We start from the raw sequence: 24,405 nt of genomic DNA, 5'->3' as shown, positions 1-24,405 counted from the left end.
CTCCTCAAAAAAGTGATGAGGATGCTTAAAAGTGTAAACCATTTGTTCAATGCCTGTAACCTTGAAGGGAAAATCACTTTTCAGTCTTCATTTCCCTCTCACAATAAGTGCGGAGACCTTCCTTCTGTAGCGCCAGAGGCAGAGACTTTGGTGCAGGTGTGCAGCCCGCGCTCCGCTCCCGGGCAGAGAGAAGGAGGAAGAGGAGGAGGAGCCGGGATTGCTCAGGTGGTGGTGGCGGGGTGAGGCTGCGCTGAGTCAGGCACTCACACACCTGCCTGCCGGCTCCTGGCCGCTTAAAGCACACGGAGCTGCCTGCCGGAGACTCCTTCGGCTACACTACACTAGCACGTTTCACACCTGGCTCCGACAGGAAAGGACCACGATGGGGCTGTTCTACAGCAAGAGCCAGGTAAGAAAAGGCAAGAGGAGGCTCTGCAATGGGCTGAGAAGGCTGCCTTGGGGGCAGAGGGGACCTGCTCCAGGAGGGGATGTTTCACCTCTTGTATCTTCAGCTCTGAGAGTTGTTATCCTGAGCAAAGCAGGGTTTCCCTCTGACTGAGTTTTGTGACTAGTTTGTGTTTTGGCCTTCAGAAATGCAAAAACTTTATTGATGTACAAATTTACTGTTTTGAAGATTCCCAATTAATTTTAAAAAATACCTTTTTGCTTCCACCTAACTGGGCTAGGTAAAACAACCCAGTGAGGAAAAATAAGGAGTTATCACTAATGTCAATGAATGCATAGGGAAAGTAAGGAAACTAATACTATGTGAGATGTTAAATACAGCTTTCTTAAAAAGTGTGGCAGTTTTTGGGCATAAGGGAATGAATGGTAATGTATTGTTATATACTGATCTATGTATTTGTTGCAGTGATACTCCCTGCTCTGTAGGTAGTGTGTTGGTTCCTCACAGGTTTGTTAACTGTCTTTTGGCAGCCACCTTTATGTTTAGGTGGTTTCCCAAAATAATAAAAAGGCTTGGGTTGGAAGGAATCTTAAAAATCATCTAGCTCCAACCTCAGCCCCAGGGGGAGGGATATCACCCACTACCCCAGGCTGCTCAAGGCCCCATCCAACCTGGCCTTGAACACTTCCAGGGATGGGGCACCCACAATTCCTCTGGGCAAAGTGTTCCAGTGCCTCAGCACCTCTGAGTAAAGAATTTCTTTCTAATATCTGATCAAAATATCTTTTTTGGTTTAAAACCATTCCTTCTCATCCTATAACTAGCTGTGGAAAAAGTCACTTTCCCTTTTGTTTAAAAGCCCCCTTTAAGTACCAAAAGCTGCAAATATTTCCTTTGATACATTCCTCAGAGCTTTGCTTAAAGGAAGATTGAGTGAGCTGAATTATTCACAGAGAAGTAATTAACTACAGATTTGTGCCTTTCACTCACTCCTCCTGAGAAGTTTGGGATAGTCTCTGGAAGGCCCTTTCCAGGTCCTCATTTTTTAAAAGCCAGCACTTCTATTTCTATATCAGACATAAGAATGTAATTATGTAGCTATAAATGAACTGATGTGCAGCATCATTACACTATGATATTGTTACTAATTCCTGCCCTGCTAGATTGTTTGCTGTTCGTTGTGAAATATAATGGATATATATGACATCCTGTGAATTTTCTCAGACCAAGATGTGTGTCAGCTGTATTAATAACACAGCAAAGTTCTTTATCACACCTTTCTTACGAGATTGGGTTGTAAGTGTCAGATACCTCAAGCTGAAGGTTTACCACAAGTGTTCTCAGAATGGACAAGGGAGGACGTCAGAGGTCTTGTCTGTGGTCACACTTGGCTACAAACCTTCTGGGAAGAAGGCAATGCACAAGGAGGAACCTCAGTTCAGAAATGGTTTTGTTGTTTGGAACTGAAACACTAATTCAATTCTATCTCATGCTATACTTCTGTTTTTCCTTTTTGCATTCTCATCCCGTGCATTTTGTGTGCTTTTCAACAGACAGAACCGTCTCCATGCAACTTGCTCACCGTAAAAATCATACAGATGAAAAATGCCAGGAAAGCAGACTTGTGTGAGTATCTTGGCTATACCCCTGGAGCATCCTCATGCTTGTAAAACTACTCTGAATATATCAAGTGTCACAAACACTACAGACTACATTTAAAAGGAGAGAGATAGAAGATGTGTGATGCTGGTATGCCGAAGATGAGGTAACACAGTTAGAAGACTTTTTTCTTATAACTTTGTCCATATAACACTGAAGTCTAGCCACCAGTTGTAATGCAGAACATGTTTGCACAGATTGCATAAAATATTTCACATCTGAATCTGCAAATAAATGTTCTTTTATTCACAGGAAAGATTGCAATAAGAACTTTTTTTCCATGGTTCCTTCTTACAGAAATGTCCAGCCTGTGTAACCCCGGGCCTATCAAAGAATATTTGATGTGAGCTCAGAACCGCACACTTGGCACCTCTTATGGATTATCAAATTTCATTCAGCAAAAGGCATGGCTCACATGCCTAAACATGGCTCACAGTTAGCTTTTTCTATTCTTAAAAACTTTTACAAACTGCCCAGGAATTACAGTTATGCAAATATTTATTAATGGTTCATAAATATCTGAACTGTGAAACATTAGAAAAAATGGCTTGAATGACAACCACCTTCTCCTATCTGAGAAGAGGGCTGATTGTCTTGCATTTGTTCATTTATACGCATAGAAAGGTCTGAATGCAGAAAGTTTCTATATGAGCAGGACCAAGCTAAAGTTGTTCACTTAAAAAGATCCAGGACAAGATGACAAGATGTTTTTGTGCCTTTCCATAATTATTTGCTTCAAGTTCTGCAACAGTTTGTACAGAGACCAAAGATATGTGAGGAAGAGTTTTTCACTCTGATTTTTAGAGAAGAGCAGTAAGATGCTTTGTTGTTGATGAATGTATGGGGAAGAAGAATCCATATGAACCTTCTGACTAGACTACTTCTACAGCATGGAAAGCATATTTGAAGCTCAGTTATAGTCTGGAGAAAAATCCCTTCCTACAGCTAAAACCTATTTGAATGTACAAACATGCACGCTGAGCTGAAAAAAGAGGTGTGGAAAAATTGTAACCCTTAGATATCTCCCTTAGATAATTATGTTCTATTAAGAGGTCTGCATGACAATGAGCTTACCAACATTCCTTTCAACCTTTTTCTCATCTAGATCAATGCTTTTCATTTTCATGCTTAGGCTGTTTTTTTTTTTTTTTTTCTGAATGGAGTTTATTTTGTTTTGATGGTGTCCTATTCAATATTAGAAAGTTTCCAGGGCATGGGACAGGGAGTGAAATGCTCAGCCTTTTCTGCTTCCCAGTCCAAGCCATGTCCCACCACCCCATAGAGCTTTCTACAGGAGAAGTTTGTGTGACAGGTTATTTTGGAGGGGAAAAAATTTTGCACAAAAAAATGAGGACACGCACTTGTAAAAGGTGAATAGTTGTTATGGATGTTCATTGTGTAAGAAAAGAAAATCATACCAGTCAGGGAGCACTGCCTTGCTTATTTATTTCAATGTTGAATCTATTTTTGACTGAAAGCTGCTTATTTCCAGTAACATTTAATTTTACTGAGTGTGAAAATTTTTAGCTGTATTTATCAGAAAGATTTGCATTTGAACTGTTTGAGGACCTATTTTTCTATGCAGCCAGATGTACAGAAGCCACAGAGTTCAATGACAGGATCTTTATAATAGAAAAGAAACCTATATTTCAAAAGCTTAAATGAATTAATTTAACCTCTGCTTAGCTTTTCTGACAATGTAAAAGCTAATGCACACTGCGTGTCCATAACTTTATAGGACTTCCACTGAGAAGCAGCAAAATGGGAGTCTTGAGATAAAAAAATGCAAACAAAATTTTGCTGGTTTGTGTAAAACCAGGGGAGTATTTTTGAGTTGATTCAGTCATCTTTACAGTTCTCTAGAGATTAGCTTGACGCAGTCTTACAACTCAGAAGCACATGTCCTCCATCACCAGCAAAGTGGACTTTTGTATAGGACCATTTTCCTAATACTTTTTCTCATTCTTCCTTTTCTCAGCCCTGTTTTTATTACTTTCTCTTTCTTGCAAAGTTTTATAGATAGAGCAAGATTGCAAGTGTCACCTACTTTTGATTCACCTTACTGATTTTTGACATTTTAAATTGGCTTCTTCTATCTCTTGCCAATTGTGCCTAACCTTGCACTAGGTTTCTGTAGAGTTTTCAGATCACTTTGTTTAATACTCATCTAGTGCTTAAAAGGTCTCCCAACCTGGTGCTGCAGGTTAACTTTATTATTGGTCTATCTGCTCTGTTTTCCAGGTAATAGAGATGGGAAAATTAATCCATAACAAGAGAATCTCAAAACATCACTACCATTTCTTATGCAATAGATAGTAAAAGATATTTAATAGGAGTTGAGTGCATAAGAGAGTACTTTTAACTAAGACAATTTAAAGGGTTTCCTTCTGCTTTTTAAACCCCAAATCTTTTTAGTGCACCCTTCCCACTGATCCCTTAGTGTGTAATTTATAACACAAATTTCCACTTGTGTATTAATGCATATCTGATATCATTAATAACACATGTGAATTTAGTGCCTTGTTTGTGTTCTTCACATTCCCCTTTCTCACTGAGCACACCCACAAGCTCATCAGGCCCATTGGGCTTCTTGATATTCCTGGACCTGTGATTGCTTGCCAGTTCCCAGATTTGGGTGTGTCCTCTGCAAGCATCCTGATTCCCTAATGGGGCAAGCCTTGGATGTGCACCAATCCAACCCACCCTTAAATACACAGCTTTGTCTCCTGAGATTTTGCAAATTTCAAGATCAGCTGCTCACCTTGGGCAACCACGATAGCTCTGGGACAAAGAGAAGGACATGGCTTTTACAGCATGTGGTTCAGCCTGGGAATTCCCCATGGCAGGAGATCATGAATGCCAAAGCTTATGCAGGTTGCAGGCAGAGTCTGGACAAGTTCATAGAAGAAAAAAGAAAATCCAGTTAAAGTAGGCTCAGGAAGTCTCTATATCTTAAATTGTGAGGACTGAGAGAGCAGTAAATTATGTTTTCCCTCTTACACTCTCCTTAGACACCCATTTATAAATGTGAGGCATGATGTCCATCCTTGATAAGACCAAAGGTCCTTCCCAAAAAAAAAAGTGGGAAAGGGGACTAAAAACCAAGGTGCTGCAGAGAAATTAAGTCTTTAAGTGGTGTTAACAAATGGAAAAGCAAGGAAACAAAAGTGTTAAGGGTTAAAGAATGTGAAAGTAGGCTACTGCATGGGGATACTAAGTTAAGGAATTTTAAGCCATCATTCTCTGCTTCCTGAAAATGCCCAAGACCCCTCAGTGCACATTGAATGTGGGCCCTTGCCTAAATGGACCTTGACCAGTATAGAGTTAAAAATATTCTTCATTATTTTCTTAGTAAGAAAATGATATTTTTCTAAGCTTTTATAGTTTTTTATTTTAACTATGCTTTTTAATTTTGGAAATTTCAAGTTTTGGATTTCTTTTATATAAGACAAATTTGGGTACTATATTTTATAAAATTATTAACTATATTTTATATTTTCAACAAAACTTTTTTACAGAATTGCAGTAGCAATTCTGCCACATATGAGATCAATTCATGTTAAAGTCCCTTGAGATCCAGGAAAAAAATATAGTCAGTAAAATACATTATTGTTTGAGGAACTGTGTTCTACCATGATATTTATTGCAGGAACACGTAGACTTCCTCTGGTGTTCTGTTCTTGCATTGTTGTTATTGTTTCATTGTTATTTCTTACTTCACCATTTAAGCAGTTGCAACTACACACTAGCAGCCTATTGTCCTAGGTGCTGCATGAAATATGATTATAAAATCAGAGGATGTGGAGTGATAAAGACAAACAAGTAAGGTTGTTTAGCAATATCTCAACAAAGGTGTCTTAAAAAGAGGGATGTAAATGATATTACATAAATATAGTTTTAGGGATACTTGTAGGGTGCTCCACCCAGATTTAAGGGGAGGGTGGGAGAAAGTGTGAAAGCTTTTTCTCGAAGTTTACCTATTAGAAGATGAATACTGAATGATCCCTGGGGACAGGAACTGATCTCCTTGGACAGAACAAATTCTGATAAGCCTGCCTGTAAATTGCCTTCTGTAAGGCCACAGAAGTAGCCTACGTTCCTATTTACAAGATAGTATTAAAAGTTTCAATGCCATCAATTATCTAGTATTTTGCCCTCTGGAAGACAGTGCTGCTGACTTGTCCCCCTGCCCTTAGTCAGGTACCTACTTAGCTATGAAGTGAGCATAAAAGAAGAAAAATGCTCCTCTCCCCTGGTGCTGATAGCTTATATTTTGTGACTTGACTGGATCCAAGTGCAGGAAGACCAGGTCAAGGAGATGCTCTGGGCAAACAGGGTTTGAGACCACATTCTTGGTCCTTTCAGCAGCACAATCAGAAAAAACTAAACTTTAAGTATCATGAAAAATCTACCTCCCAGAAACAGTGAGGAACTAAAGGCAGTCCATAAGGAGAAGGATGCTTGAGGCTTCTGCCCAGATTACAGATGGGCTGAAGCTTGCATCTGTTAACATTAAAAAAGGAGATGTAATTAAAAAGAAAACGTTCGGTTGAGCCCTGCTTAAATTTGACCTCTCGATGAGGCAGATGAGATTTCAGCTTGAGCCAGATGTGTGGGTGTCCTGCTGTTTGGGATGCAGCATGGGGCTGTGGCAATGGTGTTTTTTAGCATGGGTCATGTCGTTGTAATGCTTCCTACACACAATTAAGATCCAGTCCTGCCTGCTATTATCCTGGAAGATAATTAGACACTTAGTGTAATAACTAGAGGAGGAATCCATGCTTTCATAAATACCTGCTGCCACACCTTCTTTTGGCCGGATATTGCCCCACGGGAATACCATGGCTGCCATCCCAAGCATGTTTGACAGCTGTTAATGTGTCATGGTGGAGGGGAGGGACCCAAGAGGTCCCTGGTGTGATGCTGTGCTCTTTGTATCCTGTCAGAGCTTGGTTGCTGTAGTTATGTGTTGGTTAGGCTGACGTACAGGGTGGTGGGGGTTTGCTCGCACGTGGCTGGCAGTGTGAGCCTTGTGTGTGTGCATCCAAAGGCAGAGGGATATTGCAGTGAGATCCACCAGGCAGGGCACAGGATAGGCAGCGAAGTGCCATTTCTCACACACCTGCTTATAACTGGAGGTGGTCAGGCAGAACACCAGCCTGAGGTGTCCAAGATGTGTAAAAAAGGTTCCTGGGTGTTGTAAATGCCTCCCTCTTAACAGCTGGAAAATAATTTACAAACAAGAGGTAATTAGGTTACAGAGGGTACTTCTGAAGTGCAAAAGGCATCATCAAATGCATTTTACAGCTGGGAAGAGGGAAGCATGCTTGTTTAGTGGCTGTCAGAAATCTCCCAGAGAAAGTCAGAGATTAAATGAGAAGTCAGGGCTCTGCTGTCTGACAGGTAGTTGTTTCTCAAAGATGGATGATACATGCAGTAGTAGACAGTGACCACTTAAGATAAGAAATGATTGATGGAGTTTCAAAATACTACTGAGTTCTTTGCAACAGATGAAATCAGAGGATGTGTTACTAATTGGGAAATGTCAATGAAATGAACTTTGGTCTACCCATAGACTTACCCATTTGGATCCTTCTGATCCTTCTCCTAGTGGTGACATGAGCCAACAGCAATCTGTGCTAATATGGGTCAGGGCTTCCCAAGTGCCAAAAAAGATTTTTGTAGGGACATTTCCTTATGCACATAGAATTCTGGGAGCTATTAGAATTGTTAGAAGCTCAGCTAATTTTTATGTGTTTTGATGTTTTTTTAAGAAAACATATATTGTAATATATATGAAAACTATTTAATCAAAGTTACTCTTCTTTCATTCAGAGTTACTCAGAAAAGATGACTTAAGCCTCAGAGAAATCAGGGGCAAAAAAAGGGCTGATTTGTTAATTCTTGAGTTACACATGGGGAGTCAAGTCAATTATTTTGTGTTTCCCAAAGTCAAGTCTGCTAGTAAAACGAAGTGTGACAGGAGTTAGGCCTATTCAGACGCTGTTCAGATGAAGGTGTGTCTGCTATGTGATGGCAGGAATGTTTGAGTATGTGGTATCACCAAAAGAAGAAATATAATTCTACTAATGGGATTGGCATTTATGGCAATGCTCCCCATGCTATCTTTGGCACTTGTGTAGGTTGTTGTCCCTAACTAAGAGATCATGTTCTGTAGGGAGACCATCCCTGACTTTTGAGTGTGGGTCCACAAGATCGTTAATCTAATGATTCATGCTTGCTTTTTTATTTCCTAATAATGATGACAAATATATTTGCCAGTAGATTATTCTGACCTCAGAATGAAAGTGCTTGTTGATATGCAAGCCCTGCAGACTGCTGCTAACCACTCCTTCCAACTAAAAGCTCCTACGAGGAGTTCAGGTGGGAAGCTGCACTTTACAACTGGCCACTTCAGCTGAGAAAGGAAAATAAAAGCACTGAAGCTGCCCTGCCTACATCTGGAAACATTAAAATTAACAGGTGAACTTTACGACCTGTACATGCCCCGAATGGAAACAGCAGAGCAATGCAATTTTGTGCAAAGAAGCGATGTCAGCTCACTCTGGGCTGGGAAGAACAGACAAGCTTCCACCTGTACATGAAGTGTTGCAAATACCTTTGCCACTCTGGCTGAGGCACAGAGATGTAGGTGAAAATAGTGACATTAGGCAATACATTTTTTAAATACAGCTTTATTGCTGAAAACTGTGCTCCAGTACAGCTGCTTCTCAAAGCAAATGTCATCCATCAAACTGTTTGACATTTCAATGCTTTTCTTATAATCTTCTTCATAGAAGATTAAATTCAATATTTTCATCTCCAAAGGTGATTAATCTTCTTTTATTGAATTTTTTTCTTTATATTTTCTTGAAAAACTCTGTTGCTGAGTGTTTCCTTTTTTAACTTTCATAAGGGAAAAAAGCAGATTGAAATCAGGTGCCTTGGTAGAAGATGTGCCTTCTGTGACAGAAATTTGGCTTCATGGTAACCTTAAATGCAACAAGCTCTTGCCTCCTCTACACTGGCAGTCAGAGGTCCTAGAAGAAACAAAGGATGCTCAAGAAGTAGACAAGACAGAACTTACAGCCAGACCTACTCTAGACATATAAAGGCATGTTCATGCTTACCTGTGGAAGTCCAGTGTGTAGGAGCTGGGCTCTGTCCATGTGCAGCCCCTGTCACAGCTGCTAATGTCCATGGTGGCCAGCCCTGTGAAGCTACTCTGTGTGTGCCCCTATGTGTATGGATGGCACTTCAGCAACACAACTGAGTATTTTGAATGTCTATTTTTTTTTTTTTTTCCACAGGACTTATAAAATAGTAGTTGTTAAGAAGAACACGCTTACAGGCCTTCACAATAGTAAAGCAAGATGGTTTTCTAGCAGCAGCTTGATGGTATCTTAGCTAGTGCCAGGCCTGAATTCTATGTACTGCTTTGTGTACAGAGCTTAAAAATGCCCACCTTACAGGGGACTAGATTGTTGCATTGGACCATTGCTTTCCTGCTTTTCCTGTCTTCAACAGTAAGTCAGTCTGATTGCTATGTGAGCCTGAGCCTGCCAACAGCTTCAGTGCAGCAGTTCCGCACCAAGACTGTCCAGAACAGCAAGAACCCAACATGGAACGAGACCTTCCACTTCACGATTCAGAGCCAGGTTAAGGTAAGACTGCTCCAGACACCTCCAACAGCTATTCTTACCAGATAGCAAGCACACCATATAGTCCTTCACCTCTACAGGTCCTTCTGAGATCCTTTGTGCAGTATCCACACTCTCTTACTGTACTTATTTATATTTTGATGGTTTGCTAAGACTGTATCTGCCTGCACAGTCAATGGAGTACACAGAGAGCAACTGCAATATTTCTATTTTTTCATTCTTTCCCAAGGTTCTGCTAAAATGAAGTATATGTAGCATGTTATATTTGTTAAACCCTTCATATTTATTTATTTTTTCCCCCAGAACATTCTGGAGCTTAAAGTTTGTGATGAGGACAAAGTAACTGAAGATGACCATCTCCTCACTGTTTTCTTTGATGTCTCCAAAATCCAGCTTGGAGAAAACATTCAGCTAAGTTTCCAGCTGAATCCACAGGTATGGATAAAATTCAAAGACAAAGTAAAGAGGGTGTGGTCAGGTGAGAATATGCTTGTGTGGAGAACATGCCAAGAGAGAGCAGGGGGGAGCAGCCACCAAGAGGCCCTGAGGTATGGATTCCATTTGTCCTGCAAGGCCTACACTAGGAGTCAGCTAAATTAGTGGATAAGATGCTAGGAGTATATGATACTAGAAGTATAACAGATACAACATGAAGAAAATTAAGTCTGTGGCATGTGAAGCAACAAAAGGTTTATAGAGACCCCTGAAGGGCACAGATTCCTGTAGGGTATCTCTCTCCACAGGATACCAAGCTGTGGTGACTGCCTTAATTTTCTTTTGCAGGGAAAAGAGGAGCTGGAGGTTGAATTCACAATGGAGAGCAGGTGTGTAAGATGAAAGCTGGAGGTGTAAGATGGAAACACAGGGGTACTGCTACAAATTAGTTCACACTTGCAGCCCCCTAACACTGCCAACATCTGAATAGAACAGAAGGTAACTTTGGGTAGAGTGTTTAATGAAGAAAGAATGCATGATGGTGCCTGGTATGCATGCATCTACACTGGGCATCCAGACACACAGAGAAGCAAGCACAGGTGCTAGTGGGAGCATAGAGATATCGCTGATGGCAGCTGTTCATCAAGCTGAAAGGCGCATTCTACATAGGAGGAAGTTTTAAGTTTCCCCTCTTTACTGTGGGATCCCAGATGTTTGCTCTGTCATAACTAGGGTTTTTTCTGTTTCTTTGCTGACTGTACAGTTTATAGAGAGAATAAACATGTAGATCAGTCCTTGTGCTGCTGATTTTTAAGGCAAATGGTATTTCCCCCCCTTTTTTTATCACATGTTGGATGGATTCAGCAACTTTTTAGCTCTGATTCTACAGTTTGAACCGAACAATTTTGGGCAACAGTGTGATTATGCCATCTGTGTACATTGTCTTCAGTGTGTCAGAAAATTATCCTCTCTAATACACTGAGGAACTTCTCTGTTTGGTGGATGTCCACAAATGTTGCAAAATTCAGACTAACCTGTGAGAGGCAAATTGGATTGAATATGCATGTGGAATTTCTGATTCTGTTTATCTGTGCTGCCTGTACAAAGATTGACTTTTTCTTTAAAAGATAATGAAATAATGCTTAAAGAAGAGTCAGTAAAAGAGTAAAATAAGAATGTGCTGTTTTGAAATGATTGTTTTCCATTTTGTCTTTCAGTCCAGATCCTCCTGAAAACATTATTACTAATGGAGTTCTAGTGGTAATTTTTATTTCATAATCCTTTTCCCTGCTGTATAGGAATGCTTGTTGCAAAGCTGGTGTTAAAGGTACCAGGCCATTGTGATGACATGGAGGCATTGACCAAGACCAACACACACAGCCTAAAGCTGGTGTTGGCATTGGCTGTCCCATGTGGTCCCAGTTTGCGCTGGGAAGAGATTAGAGCAGTGAAGACTGTGAGGTGCTGCCAGTGCTCACCTCTGCCTAAACTGAGCTCTGCTCAGGGAGAGCTGGGCACCCTGTTTGGAGAGCCTTCTCCTGTGGCTGATCCTCCCCCAGGCCCTTTCAGGGCCATTCCTGCAGGCAGAGTGAGCAGATCCCTTTACTCATCTCTGTGCATTGTTATTTCCTATGTGGAAGTCCAATCCCATCTCCCTAGACCTGGTAGTAGGTTTACAGGCTGGCACCACCTCTCCCCTGAGGTCTATGCCCCAAGACCCTGTCAGCATGGGTTGGTGTAGTGGATGAGCTCTGCTGACAGTGAATGCCTTTGTCTCTTGCCCTGTTGTCCCTTACAGTCCCGTGAGGTTTCCTGTTTGGACGTGCAGGTGAACGATGGGAGGCTGAGGAAGGACACTATAGGTGAGCCTTTCACTGACTTACAGAGCAAATCAGGTTGCCGCTTAATGGCAGAAGCACTCCGTGTTTCACACTTGAATATGTTGGTTTTAAAATTATTTAGGATGCAAGACAAAATCTCACTGATGCCAGTGGCCTCTGGAGATGGTTGTAGTTGATCAAAAATACCGATTATTCCTGAATTTGGTGACATGAGCATGTGGTCTAATTTCCCCAGAAAAGATTTTCCTCTGCAGTGACACCCTGCCAGATATTTACAATTTTCCAAAGCATTTGTGCAAGGAATTGAGGTTTTTTGGGTCCTAAACTTGAAGTAACTCCTGTTGTCTCTGGATTCTGGGACAAAGTAATGGGCAGAATGAGAATTGGGCCTCTTTTACCTCCTAACTTCATAGAATACTTTAGGTATAACAATATAAGACATGCCACTGGGTGAAACACAAGACACAGTATGTTGAGAAAGACATTTACTGAACACTTAAAGCAGTGTATCACTGCCATGTCAAGCCCATACTTGTGGAACTGTGTGCCTCCTATGCAATTTTTCAAGTATCTTCTTCTGACATCTCATGATGACCCCAATCCAGCACACTGCTTAAGCACCTGGATGATCCAGCTGAGCTCAGAGAAAAAGTTTGCTAGATGTGACTGAAAATGTTTAAGTGAGGTAATTCTTTTGAAGGCTGAATATATACTTTGGAGTGTGTAGCTTTACAGAATATATTTTACCTTGAACCTTGTGGATTGATTTCTACATAAAGGCCATTTTTTATTACTTCAGCAGACATATCAGATGCTTTTTCCATGAAAGGGAAAAACCATAAGACATTATTTAAGTGCTAGAAATATTTCAAAAGAAATATTACAGGTTGAAGGAAAGAGAAACATGATAGAGGGACTGAGATTTAACTGATATCAAAGAGAACTGTGGTCTGATTAAAAAAACACATTTCTCCCAAAAGTCCAAAATTTTCAAAGTATCTCAGCAATAAGATAGCATATAATATTACTACATTATTCTGGTGTAATAATAAGGTATTTTGCACATTTCAGACTTTCAGAAGAGTGTCCCCCCAAACTATTATTGGCTGTGAATCATTATCTGATGAACAGAACCATAGCATCTGCTATCACATGTATTGGGAAGTGCAGTGGTGCTATAGCAATAGTCACTATATGACACGTTCTGTACACCATCTCTAAAACCCTCAGATAAATCAGTCTATTCATTCTTCCTGTAATTTGGGTATCAAATTGATGTTGTTACTTTAGGAAAGCATTTATTACATTACTGTGCAAACAAATCATCTACTATTTTTGAAGAGCTTAAGTTTGAACACCTTTGCTTCAGAGAGAAAGTTTGCATTAACTGTGGACGGGTCGTATGAAGGAACCCAGACGCACACGCTGAGCTCCTGCCTGTGCCCCACATCCCCGGCCAGGTTCCACTACATCAAGTACAACCAGTCGGCGCTCACTGTGGCTCTGCCGCGGCGCAGACGCCTCAGCAGGGTACGTGAGCACCACTAACATGTAGCTCTTTCACTGGGGACCTCCAAGATCTGAGTGTGTGTGCAGATCTGTGTGTGCTGGGAATTGGTTAGAGCATGTATGTGAGACAGGGGAGACTGCTTTTACCTTTTTTCTCTTGTTCTTTTTTTTTTTTTCTTTTTTTTTTGGTAGAATCTCTAACTTGTTTATTTTTCTCTTACCACTTTTTCCAGTCTATATCAAGTCAAAATGAAAGGGACATGAATGAATCTGTGACTCTACCTCTGAACTCGCTTCCTATACAAGAGAAAATATCAATAGGAGAGGTGAGAACAAATCTTTCTTAACAGAAAACAGCCCAACACCACTCAGTTCGGTGGATGATTAGTCTTAGAGCTCAGTGATTCAGTTCCCGTCAGACACAGCATGCTGTGGTATAAAGTGTGAATGACAGTCGCTCTGCAACTATGCAATAGTTACTTTTTCTTCTGTTTTGCAGTGGATCCAGGCATGCCCTGTGAAATCCTGTTCTGAGTTTAAACTAACTTCTTCAGGACATGTCTAATATGTATGTTTATCAACATAGTATGCACCCTAACAGTATGGCACTTAGGACTTATATTTGCAAAGTGAATGCCTGAAGTAGAAGATAAATAGAGATCGTCCATATGTGTATGGTTCAGATGCCCAGCTTTCAACAACCTTCCCAAATAATGAATTTTAAACTATGAGAAGCTGAAGAGCCCTAAGCCCACCGAGCTTGGGTGAATGGCTTACTTTTATTCAACCCAGATTGTGCTGGAACTTGTGAAGGTCTCTCACAGTCCAGGCCATTGCTGGCCAGATTCTCCAGCCACATTGCTGAATTCAAAGATAGTGAAACTCAGGCCCTAGGTGGAGTGGGGGAGGGAGGTGCAGGAGTAACAGCCTGAGCTTGCTTACACTGTTTGTATTGCAATTTTCAGGACAGGACGATTGACTTGTACACAAAGGCAAATGAATGGTAAGTGAGTCTCCAGCAAGACCTGATTCTATAACTAGGGGACATCTGCTCCTACACAAAGCTCATTTGAAATCAGCAGCGGTCAATGCAGGCTCAGATGGCAGCAGATGTGTGAGTTCATCATGGGTTGTACGCTTTTATTTGTGAGGTTCTCCTTTTTAATTGATAGCAAATAAAATAATGGGTCGCCTGTCCTCCAAATTTCCAAGCTGCTAGCGCATCTCAGCAAGAGGTCTTGATTTGTGTGCATTACTATGCCCAAAGATGGAGAAAGCAGTTCCACAAAGAAATCACACTTCTGAATTATACAAACAAAATAACTTCAAGGCATGGTAGCTGTTTCTCTAATATCACAGCTGCAGTGCCTGTATCTAGTTACAGGATGCATGGCAGCACTACTGACACTTGAAAAACAAATTATATGAGCAAATAAAACCAGAAGTCTGTAGTAGATACCATAATGGACAGTGTGTCATGTTTTGCTCTGCCTTCCTATTTACATTCTCATTTTCAGCCACAGCAATTAGTAGAGGCCTGTCTGTGGTGCTGTTTTTTCCCATTTATTACATTATACTGTCCACAAACTGGTCTGTAAACACTCACAAGCACAGCTGAGTTGTCCACAGTGACTAATAATACAACAATATCTGTGCCCTGGTCTCAGGACTCAGGGTCTGTGTTTCAGACCAAGAAACCTTGATGCTCGCCTGGGGTTTGACCTCTGCACAGATGAACAGAATTTCCTGCAAAACCGAAAGAAGGTAGTTGCTGCTGCACTAAAGGACGTTCTTCATCTGGAGGAAGATCTGCAAGAGCATGAGGTAACTAGTTAAGGCCACTTTTGGGGGATTTTTCTCTCTCCTTTCCCTCAAGCCTGGAGATGAGAGATGATTTTTTTACCTCCATCTGGATAAGGAGTGAGGATTGTTAACATCAGCTCATCCTCCAGGGCACTTTGCCACCAGTGTGATCTCAGCTAGAGAGTTCAACTGTCTATTTAGATGAGCAAAATCTGTGTTTCCACTCAGCTTACAAGTGAATTATTTGAAGGCATTTCAAACCAATAGTTTGGTCTGTGTTTCTTAAAAATCCTCTCTGAAGTGCCAAGACCTAGTTTATCCCACAGGGATGTACAGTATAGAGAAATGTTGCTTTATCTCTTAATTTATGTGTTTTATCTTACTAGTGTCTGGATGTAATCTTTTGGCATTATTTGTGCCTTAATGCCACTCTTTCATCTATACTTTCTGCTCTTTTTTTGTGTCAAACAGGTGCCTATAGTGGCTGTGACCACTGCAGGGTGTGGTATAAGAGCCCTCACTGCCATGTATGGCAGCATTTTGGGTCTCCAAAAGTTGCGTGTTCTGGATTGTATTTCATACATCAGTGGTTCATCTGGCACAACATGGTGAGGAATCGTTTTGATACTGTTGTTTGGATCTTGTTGTGTTGAGAAAAGCCTATGTTCTGTCTCGGTTTCAGAAAGGGTAAAAGTGATAAATTGAGTTATTGCTTCCATCTTTGGGCCATGAATCACCTATGAAAGAATTATTGTGCATCATGACCTATCCCTAACCAAAAGAGGAGACTGTATTGGAAGTGTAAACATCCTTAATCCTATGGAAAATGATCTTTTATTGTTATTTACTGTTTGACAGAAACAGCATTGACAACTGTTGTGTTGCATCTCAGATTAAATGATTTTTTACTGGTTGCCTTTAGACTTTCATTTCTGCTCAAAGTAAACTCAAAGAGAAGAGTAACTAAAAGATAAAATTATATGCATCCAAAACTCTACAAGGTTTCCTCTGAGTTTCAAAAGCATCTTGTTAATTTCTCCCTGCATTCCATTGTGTTTCCTGTCTGCAGGACAATGACAAAGCTATATGAAGATGCTGATTGGTCACGTAAGGATCTTGGGGAAGTAATTATTGAAGCACGGAAGCAAGCAGCCAAGTGCAAGATGGGGGCTTTTTGCTTGAAAAGTCTGAGGAATTATTACAGAGAGCTGAGCCAAAGGACCCAAGCAGGACATAAAACATCTTTCATTGATCTGTGGGGGCTCATGATTGAAGCCATGTTAAATGATGGGGTAATGTCTATACATCTTTCTTCTCGTAAAGTTGTTGACTTAATATTTACAACTATTTCAAGAAACTAGAGCCCTAGGAAGAGACACCTGGTCAGTAACACTGTACTTGGTGCATAGGCAGAACACCCCTTATTTACATTAATATCTTGGAGACAGAGTGTATGTCAACACTGGAGCCTGAAGTGTGATGGAATGTGCCAGAAATGCTCAGACTAGCTCAAAAGTAAGCATAATGCTTACTTTTACTTCAAAAGTAAGCATAATAAGATTAACACTACTGCTGTGCAAGAAATTTTTAAGGTTCTTAGGTGTTTTTCATGGCCCTATGCTTTTATCTCTCCACTGCTGCAATATTTGCACAAGGGGCAATCTTAACTTGATTGTACTGCAGATGTACCCATTAAGTTCAGCAGTTTGTGACTTAGTGATAAGAAAGTATATAGATCCAGAGCTGGTGAGATATATTAGCTACAGTGAGTGCCTTTCAGCTATTTTGAATTTGATCTCCCAGGATCTTCAATTTCTAATTTTATTGTAATGATACAAGCAAAAACTTTCCAAACTTTCTCCAGACTGATGATATCTGGAAAAAAGTTTGAAAGTGTTTTTTGAAAAACAATTTCAAAATTATGTAAACATGGTTTACTTTTTGTCTAGATGAAACAGATAATATTAAATATTCTCATTTCATATAATATTCCACACAGTGTTTCCAGCCTCAGTGCTACATAGCAAAATTTGCTAGAACTTAATTTGGCTGAAGTATACTCAAAACCTCCATTTCCTGTATAAGTCATTAGTATTGGACAGCTCAAGGACTTTTCCTCTGTGGATTTTAACTTTCAATATAGTATTTAAAAAAAGAAATCTTGATTAGAAGAGTCATTAATGTGCTACCTTGAAGAGCTCTTATCATTAACAGATGAAGTATATGATAACAGTTGAATTACCCAGATATGCAGTATATTCTAACTTACATTTAACCATACAAAGCTAGAACAGAATGTGAAGTGATTCACCGCTTTCATTGTATACTGAAAGGTGAACATGGCCGGTTATCTTAACAGAAATTGTTCCTGCTTTCTTGTCCTCAGTTATTCAAGCACATGGAAGTAAATTTAGGAGCAAATTCAGGAAAATGATGTCTTAGTCTTTATAAGCTCATGTTTTTAAGGAACTGATTATAAGGTAACTCTTTGGGGTTTTTTTTCGAATCCAGAAAAGCCACCACAGACTTTCTGATCAACGTCAGGCAGTGAACCAAGGTCAGAACCCACTGCCCATCTACCTTGCCCTTAATGTCAAGGACAAAGTTGCCACCAAAGATTTCAGAGGTAATGTTTCAATTGTGAAAAGAACTATGTTTTCACTGAGGGAGATACACTGTGGTGATACAGTAAATAATGATGAATTGTTTTAAATTCTCACTCCAAGCCCAGAGAAGCAGTGTTCAGAAATGTATCATGTCCAGTTACTCTTTACATGTCAAGAGTTCAATAATTTGTAAGATCTCTTGGCATACGATTGTCTATTTTCAGGTATTAACTTCGGACTAATAACACAACATAATTCTGTGACAAAGTCTCAGAGATTATATTAATTCTTCAAGAAAGTAATTCACTAGAGCTTTAAGTTTGCTGAGTATATGTTCTGGCCCATGACGGGAACTATATGATCTTTAAAGTCCTTCCCATCCAAACTATTCTGTTACTCTGTTTCTCATAGCTGGCTAAAGGCAATAGAAGTCAATGTGAGTTCTACTCCACCTTCCATGAGAAAACTTTGTACTCACTAAATATAAAGAAGAATTTGAATTTTCTCCAGCCCTGGCATAGTTCTTTCACAAACCTGGGGACAGTATGATAGCTGGTTCAGCAGCGGCTGTTGGCAGGGTTTGCTCAGGACACATCCTGAGTCAGTTTTCTTGTGAGAGCCAATGTCTGAGAGGCTCATTCCAAACTTGGCAGCAGGGCTATTTTCTATAGTGGAGCTAACCTTGGTGCATGTGTTGGCAGAGTGGGTGGAGTTCACGCCATACGAGGTGGGCTTCCTGAAATATGGCGCCTTCATTCGTGCAGAGGATTTTGGCAGTGAGTTCTTCATGGGCCGCTTGATGAAGAAGATCCCTGAGTCACGAATCTGCTTCATGCAAGGTAACTCACCAACCAACAAGATTTTAATAAAAATATCAATGATTCAGGAATTTGTACCCAAAAAACTGCTTTTATCATGAGGCAGCAGAGGCACTGGGTCAGGCTCCCCAGGGAAGTGGTCACAGCACCAAGCCTGCCTGAGCTCAAAAAGAGTTTGGTCAATGTTCTCAGGCACAGGTGTGATTCTTGGGGTTGTCCTAGGCAGGGCCAGGATGATCCTTGCAGATCTCTTCCAACTCAGGATCTTCTATGATTCTATGTTTCCTGAGACTCATTCAACTGCCCTTGCCAGCAAATGTGGTTTTATCATTTGGCCTAAGAGAAAAATAAATTAAAATGGCAAAGAACTTGTTATGTAACTTTGTGAGTGCTTTTAAGGCATCATCATTTCCTGTAGCTTGCAAAAACTTTTCAAAGCTGAAAATCTATTATACTTTCTGGAAGCCAAATAAAATGTTGAAAAGAAATCAGTGGGGTGAGAAAGAGGAGGATCAAAGAAGGAGCTGTCTGAAAAATACTTTTTTATTAAAGGAAAAAGGAAATAAAAATAGGAACATGAAAATTGAATTTAAAAAAATTCCAGGTAAAACATGGTGACAGGGAAAAGACTTGGACTTTTTTCTGAAATAAGTTTGCACTTGGAGTCTACCACTGAAACAGATGTCTAAACTTATGCAAAAATTGGATAGAAATAAGAACAAGTTAGAGAACAGCTGGGGAAGGAGCAGAAGGCAGTTTTAAAAGAACTTGTGTTTATGTCTGCATTGCTTATTATACCTCTCTGACTTTCTAGGAATGTGGAGTAGTATCTTCTCCAAAAATCTCTTGGATGCCTGGCATGCAGCTGACAATTCAGAAGACTTCTGGCGCAGGTGGACCCAAGACAAAGTGACTGAAATAGGTAAACCAAAATACTTTGCTACAGACCCCTCTGATAGGGTAACTGCATTCACATTTCCCATTTTTTGAGCTTTTCTGTCATCCTGTTTCTCTCAGTCTCTGGGTATGGGACATACCAGAAAAATGAAGTTATTTGATTTTACTGAATAGTCAGTGCTTTGCTTGAATAGTGAGACTGTGACAAGAAGGAAAGGCACCATCAGACAGGCCTTGATATAAAAGAGATAGGGATAGGCAGTCTCTAAAGTGTTGTCCTTAAAAGGCTGGGAAAGAAATACTTGTGTCAAAGCCTCATGTAATCTATTTGTTAGCCAGAAAGAAGCTTGATGGTTTATTTCAATATCTCCTTGCTCTGCACAGCACATCCCTCCCTCAAAATCTGACTAAATGGAAAGACTTAGTAGACATCAAACAAGGTCAATGTGGTGGAGCTCTTACAGCAGCTGAGAGAAGCAGCTCCATGCTGAAAGACCATTCCTTGGAAATACTCATGAGCATCTTCATGACAAAATTCAAGCAAAGCCAGTGAATAGACTTGGGCCACATTTCTGTGGACTATGTTTTCATAAAAAACCTCCGAAGTCTCATGTTTGAGTTTATATAAATAATTTGCAAGTTTTGTTCAATTCAGGTGTCCACAACTGAACCAAATAGAACAATCTAGCTTTTTAAAAGTGAAAATATTTAGTTTGAAGGTAAAATGCAGAAATTTTTCTATGCTTTTCAAAATAAGCTTTAAATTTAATATTTAACCTAAAAGCAGTAATCCCTTAAAATATATTAATAAAATTATTTTCCCTGTTTGTTGTTCGCTTGGAAAAGTGAATTACTTCAGTGTGTACCAATATCATACTATTTGATAAGAAAAATATTCTTTTTGTCATGTGTAACCAACCAGAGTTTAGAAAACACAGGCTTATGCTTTTGTCACAGAATTAACTGGAACTCACAGCAGACCATAGGGAAAATAATGCAATGCTGAGCTGTGATTACAGAAGACCCAGTGACCCTTTCTCCTCTTTGTCTCTAGCCTCTGCTTAATTATGGTTATAATTCAATTTCATGCCATTTATGCTGTGTATCTCCAGAGGAACAGCCAGACCTGCCTGAGAAGCCATATGAGATGGCCACGTGCGTTTTCACTCCTACGAGCGGCCTCTCCACGACGCTCCGGGACATCCTGACGGATCGCCCTGCTGTCTCCAAGTACCACAACTTCCTAAGGGGCTTTCAGATGCACAATGAGTACATCCAGCATGAACATTTCACAAAATGGAAAGGTGTGGATGGCTCTCCTGCCTACATATCTCATTGGGGCAGGCACAGGGGCTGGGAATTAGTGGGATGTTTGTATGTCCTGAAGAGAACTGAGTGGGTTTTGTGGTTACCTGTTAGTGCTCACAGAGAAGAGGGAGAATGAAGGAACTACCCACACCTTTCACTTTCAGTAACACAAATGTTCAATTATTTAGTCCTTGGGTACTCAAAGTCCTCCCAGGAATAAAAATTCCTAGGATGGGGTTCTGAATATAAGGCAACATCTGTGTAGGTTTCAGTGCAGTTCATGGGTTTAGAAACACAACAAAATGTGAGGGGAGAGGCTGAAGGAGCTTTAGGTTGCTGCATGCTACCTACTCTAATGCAAAGGGAAAATCCTGGATGGGAGGGAAGCTCACCTTCCTTTTGCCTTCTAACTTGACAGATGTCTTTTTGCAGTTTGCTAATAGCTCTGAAACTTCTATTCTTTAGACACTTTGCTAGACGCCTCTCCCAATGACCTGAGAGGCAACTCAGAACATCTGGAGCTGGTGGATGCAGCTTTCTTCTTTGAAACGAGTTACCCACCCCTTCTGAGACCAGAGCGGAAAGTGGACGTCATCATACACTTAAATTACACAGGTGGATCACAGATATTGGTGAGAAGTCTCAAAACTGATTTTCTTTCACAACAGCTTTTGCTTTGCTTTCCACTACTTTCAAACAGGTGTCTATGAAACATGGAACTTAGTGGAATTTAGTAACATGCTGTTTTCAAACCTTTGAAAAAGAATGGAAATTTCTAGAGAGGAAAATATGTGTATTTTTCTCAAATTACTTTTGAAACATCACCAAGTTCTTCACCAGTGAAATACAAACAGGCAAAGTGAAGTTAAGAAAGCCTTGCTGCAATGTTTATTATGGTCTTATATATAATATTTAACACCACAAATATAGTTGGGCAATGTCTGTGATTCAAGTGCTGAATTTAATCTGCATTTTGCTTATAAATGCATGAGCTTTTTCTTCCTTTTTTATTTTAATGTTGATTTTCTAGCAAGAACAGCCTAGTGAGTAATGGGTTTCTTCATCTCTATTTTATCTTTTTTAATAAATATATTTTTTCTCCCTAAATGGTGGACTAGAAGTGAGGTATCAATTGCATTTGCTGCTCTTGCAGATATCTAATTTGGTTAAGATGGTTACATACATTTTGAAAGCAGTATTTAGTATTTAACCACAAAGTTCAGTGGTGAATGTTCTGCCAGTTTTTCAAGTGGAAGACATTTAAATGGTGCAATTGCACATGAAAAATACGTGTCTTTGTACTTCAGTGGAAATGATAATATTTTCAACTATATTTCTTTCTTGTAGTCTGAAATCTTTTGGAAATACTTAATTCCAAATGAAGTGGTACTTTTTTGTTAGATATTTTAACAAAGTTGGTCACCACAAACGGGCTTTCTGATGAATGTTTTTAGTGCTATATTTTGAGGTCTAGAGCATGTTATTTGAAAATCTCATGTTATTTCTAAAATTCAAAGTTAGAGACATGGGTAGATTGGTCTTAAAACCCTGCTAAAGTTTACTGAGGTCAATGCACAAATTATCCTGCTATATAAACAGATAATGGTACTGGGACTCCTACTGCCTTAGACTGCAAATATAGTTTTGCTTAGGAGGCACATTTTTTCTCACTCAGTTCTCATTTAATCAGTGGTCTATAAAGTGATTTGAATTTATCTGTCCTGTTTCTACATCATATTCTCATTTTAGAGATGTGCCTTAGTACAGGTTTAAACTCTCTTTGCCATCTTGATATTAGGTGTTTTCCCAGAAGACAATTTCCAAATGGTTCCTCAGGCAACTGAGAAGCAGTCCTTGGGGCTGCAGGTGTCCACGTTATTTCTGCTGTCTGATTCTCAGTCTGTTTCGTGCAACTTTGCATGAACTGCTGGGCTTTGGCAGCGGTCTGAACCTTCCTATTTTTTCTGTTCCTTGTGCTGCTGCTGTTGACCAGCCCCTGGAGCAGGCTTGCAAATACTTTGCAGAGCAGGAAATTCCATTTCCCTGCATTGGACTGACAGATGATGAGAAGAACCTGAAAGAGTGCTACATGTTCGATGGTGCAGACACCCCAGGAGCTCCTCTGCTGCTTTATTTTCCATTAGTGAATGACACTTTTCAAAAATATGTAGCACCTGGTAAGTTAACAGTACCCAGGTAACTTTATTGACTCAAGGAACATTCCCACTCCCTGGGTGTTTTTCCCTCAACCCAACAGAGCCTCCCTTTGTTTGCTTGTTCAAACAAGTGAATAGATTGCAAAATGGGACGATTCAAACTGTTTGCAAAATCTGGTGAAGTCTTGTGCATATTTTTATTTGTGTCTTGGTGCAATTCAGGAAATAGAAGAAATGCATTCCTCAACTAGAAGAATGGAAACTAATCTCCTCTTGTAATTTCTGAGAGCTTACTTTAGTGAATAGAACAAAGTATATTTTTCAAATTATGTGTGGTTTTATGACACCCAGATCTAGGTGAGAATCACAGTATAGAATGGTTCTGTGAAGGGCCACTATGCCTTCTATTTAGGCCATTTAAGATGCTAGTTTAATATGCTGGAATATCCAAGCAATCGTACATAAAGTGTCCTTCTGGATTAGTATTTGAGATGGAGACTTTGCTTTTAAGATGGTTTCCAAGCCAACGAATATTCTGCTTCCTCTTGTCCCGTATATCTCTGTCCCTTTTAGTTTGTGTTGTACCAAAGAACCTGCACGGTAACCCTTGAGCAGGGGTGACCTCACAAAATGATGTGCCATGAGCTGGCCAGTAGATGGTGCTGATTGCAATGGAAATGATACTTGTTTTATTCCAATAGGCTTTGTTCAGAAGCAGATTTCTCAAGAGATCGTAGCACTGCACTTATCTTCATAGTAATTGCATCTATGATCTCTCCCTCATTATTATTGACCTATCAAAGTATGGTATTTCTGTGGGACTATACAAACACATTCCTTTTTTTCCCTTGACAGGCATGGCACGTACTGCTGCTGAAATGGAACAGGGCAAAGTTGATATCTCCAGTTTCTCCTCTCCATACTCAACCAGGGAGGTCTCGCTGAAAGCAGAAGATTTCAACAAGCTTCTGAAGCTGGCTAATTACAACATAATGAACAACGAGAACATGATTCTTCAGGCCTTGCGCACGGCTGTGGCACGGAAGAAACAAGCCCTGAGCCAGCCAGCATCACAGGCACAGCCCTCTGCTTGAACAGCATTTCCCTGTCCCTTACTAAGCATTTACCAAGACAGCATACCTGTGATAAATACTTCACCATTCTTGACAGGGGCCATAGCTTTCTAAGTAACCTTCTCAATCCTATCCAGAATTGTGGTATTAAACTCAGCAGTTTCTGTTGTTAATACCATCTCACTGTGATGTTCAAAAGATAAAGATTCAGCTGTGTGTGATAGGGCAATAGC

The 24,405-nt window shown here is 40.1% G+C and overlaps 1 protein-coding gene across 1 annotated transcript; it reads left to right on the top strand.

The window, feature by feature from the left end:
* Positions 1-382: 382 nt before the first annotated feature.
* Positions 383-24,193, top strand: LOC129121182 (cytosolic phospholipase A2 epsilon-like). The gene is made up of 20 exons (XM_054634238.2): positions 383-409; positions 1,960-2,032; positions 9,593-9,729; positions 10,030-10,161; positions 10,510-10,550; positions 11,379-11,421; positions 11,960-12,023; positions 13,372-13,532; positions 13,745-13,837; positions 14,477-14,514; positions 15,179-15,335; positions 15,786-15,922; positions 16,384-16,606; positions 17,826-17,940; positions 18,622-18,759; positions 19,553-19,660; positions 20,748-20,939; positions 21,409-21,575; positions 22,937-23,120; positions 23,955-24,193. Exons 1-20 carry the CDS (start codon positions 383-385, stop codon positions 24,191-24,193), a joined length of 2,469 nt encoding a protein of 822 aa, XP_054490213.2.
* The last annotated feature ends 212 nt before the right edge of the window (positions 24,194-24,405 follow it).

Source organism: Agelaius phoeniceus, chromosome 6, assembly GCF_051311805.1.
Source record: "Agelaius phoeniceus isolate bAgePho1 chromosome 6, bAgePho1.hap1, whole genome shotgun sequence".
Lineage (NCBI taxonomy): Eukaryota > Metazoa > Chordata > Aves > Passeriformes > Icteridae > Agelaius > Agelaius phoeniceus.
The sequence above is the reverse complement of the archived record's forward strand: the minus strand, read 5'-3'. Positions and strand labels throughout refer to the sequence as shown.

Coding starts and splice junctions, on each gene's coding strand:
- LOC129121182 (XM_054634238.2), top strand. CDS start 383: ATGGGGCTGTTCTACAGCAAGAGCCAG. Junction 13,533..13,744: donor GGCGCAGACGCCTCAGCAGG/GTACGTGAGCAC, acceptor CACTTTTTCCAG/TCTATATCAAGTCAAAATGA. Junction 15,923..16,383: donor GGTTCATCTGGCACAACATG/GTGAGGAATCGT, acceptor TCCTGTCTGCAG/GACAATGACAAAGCTATATG.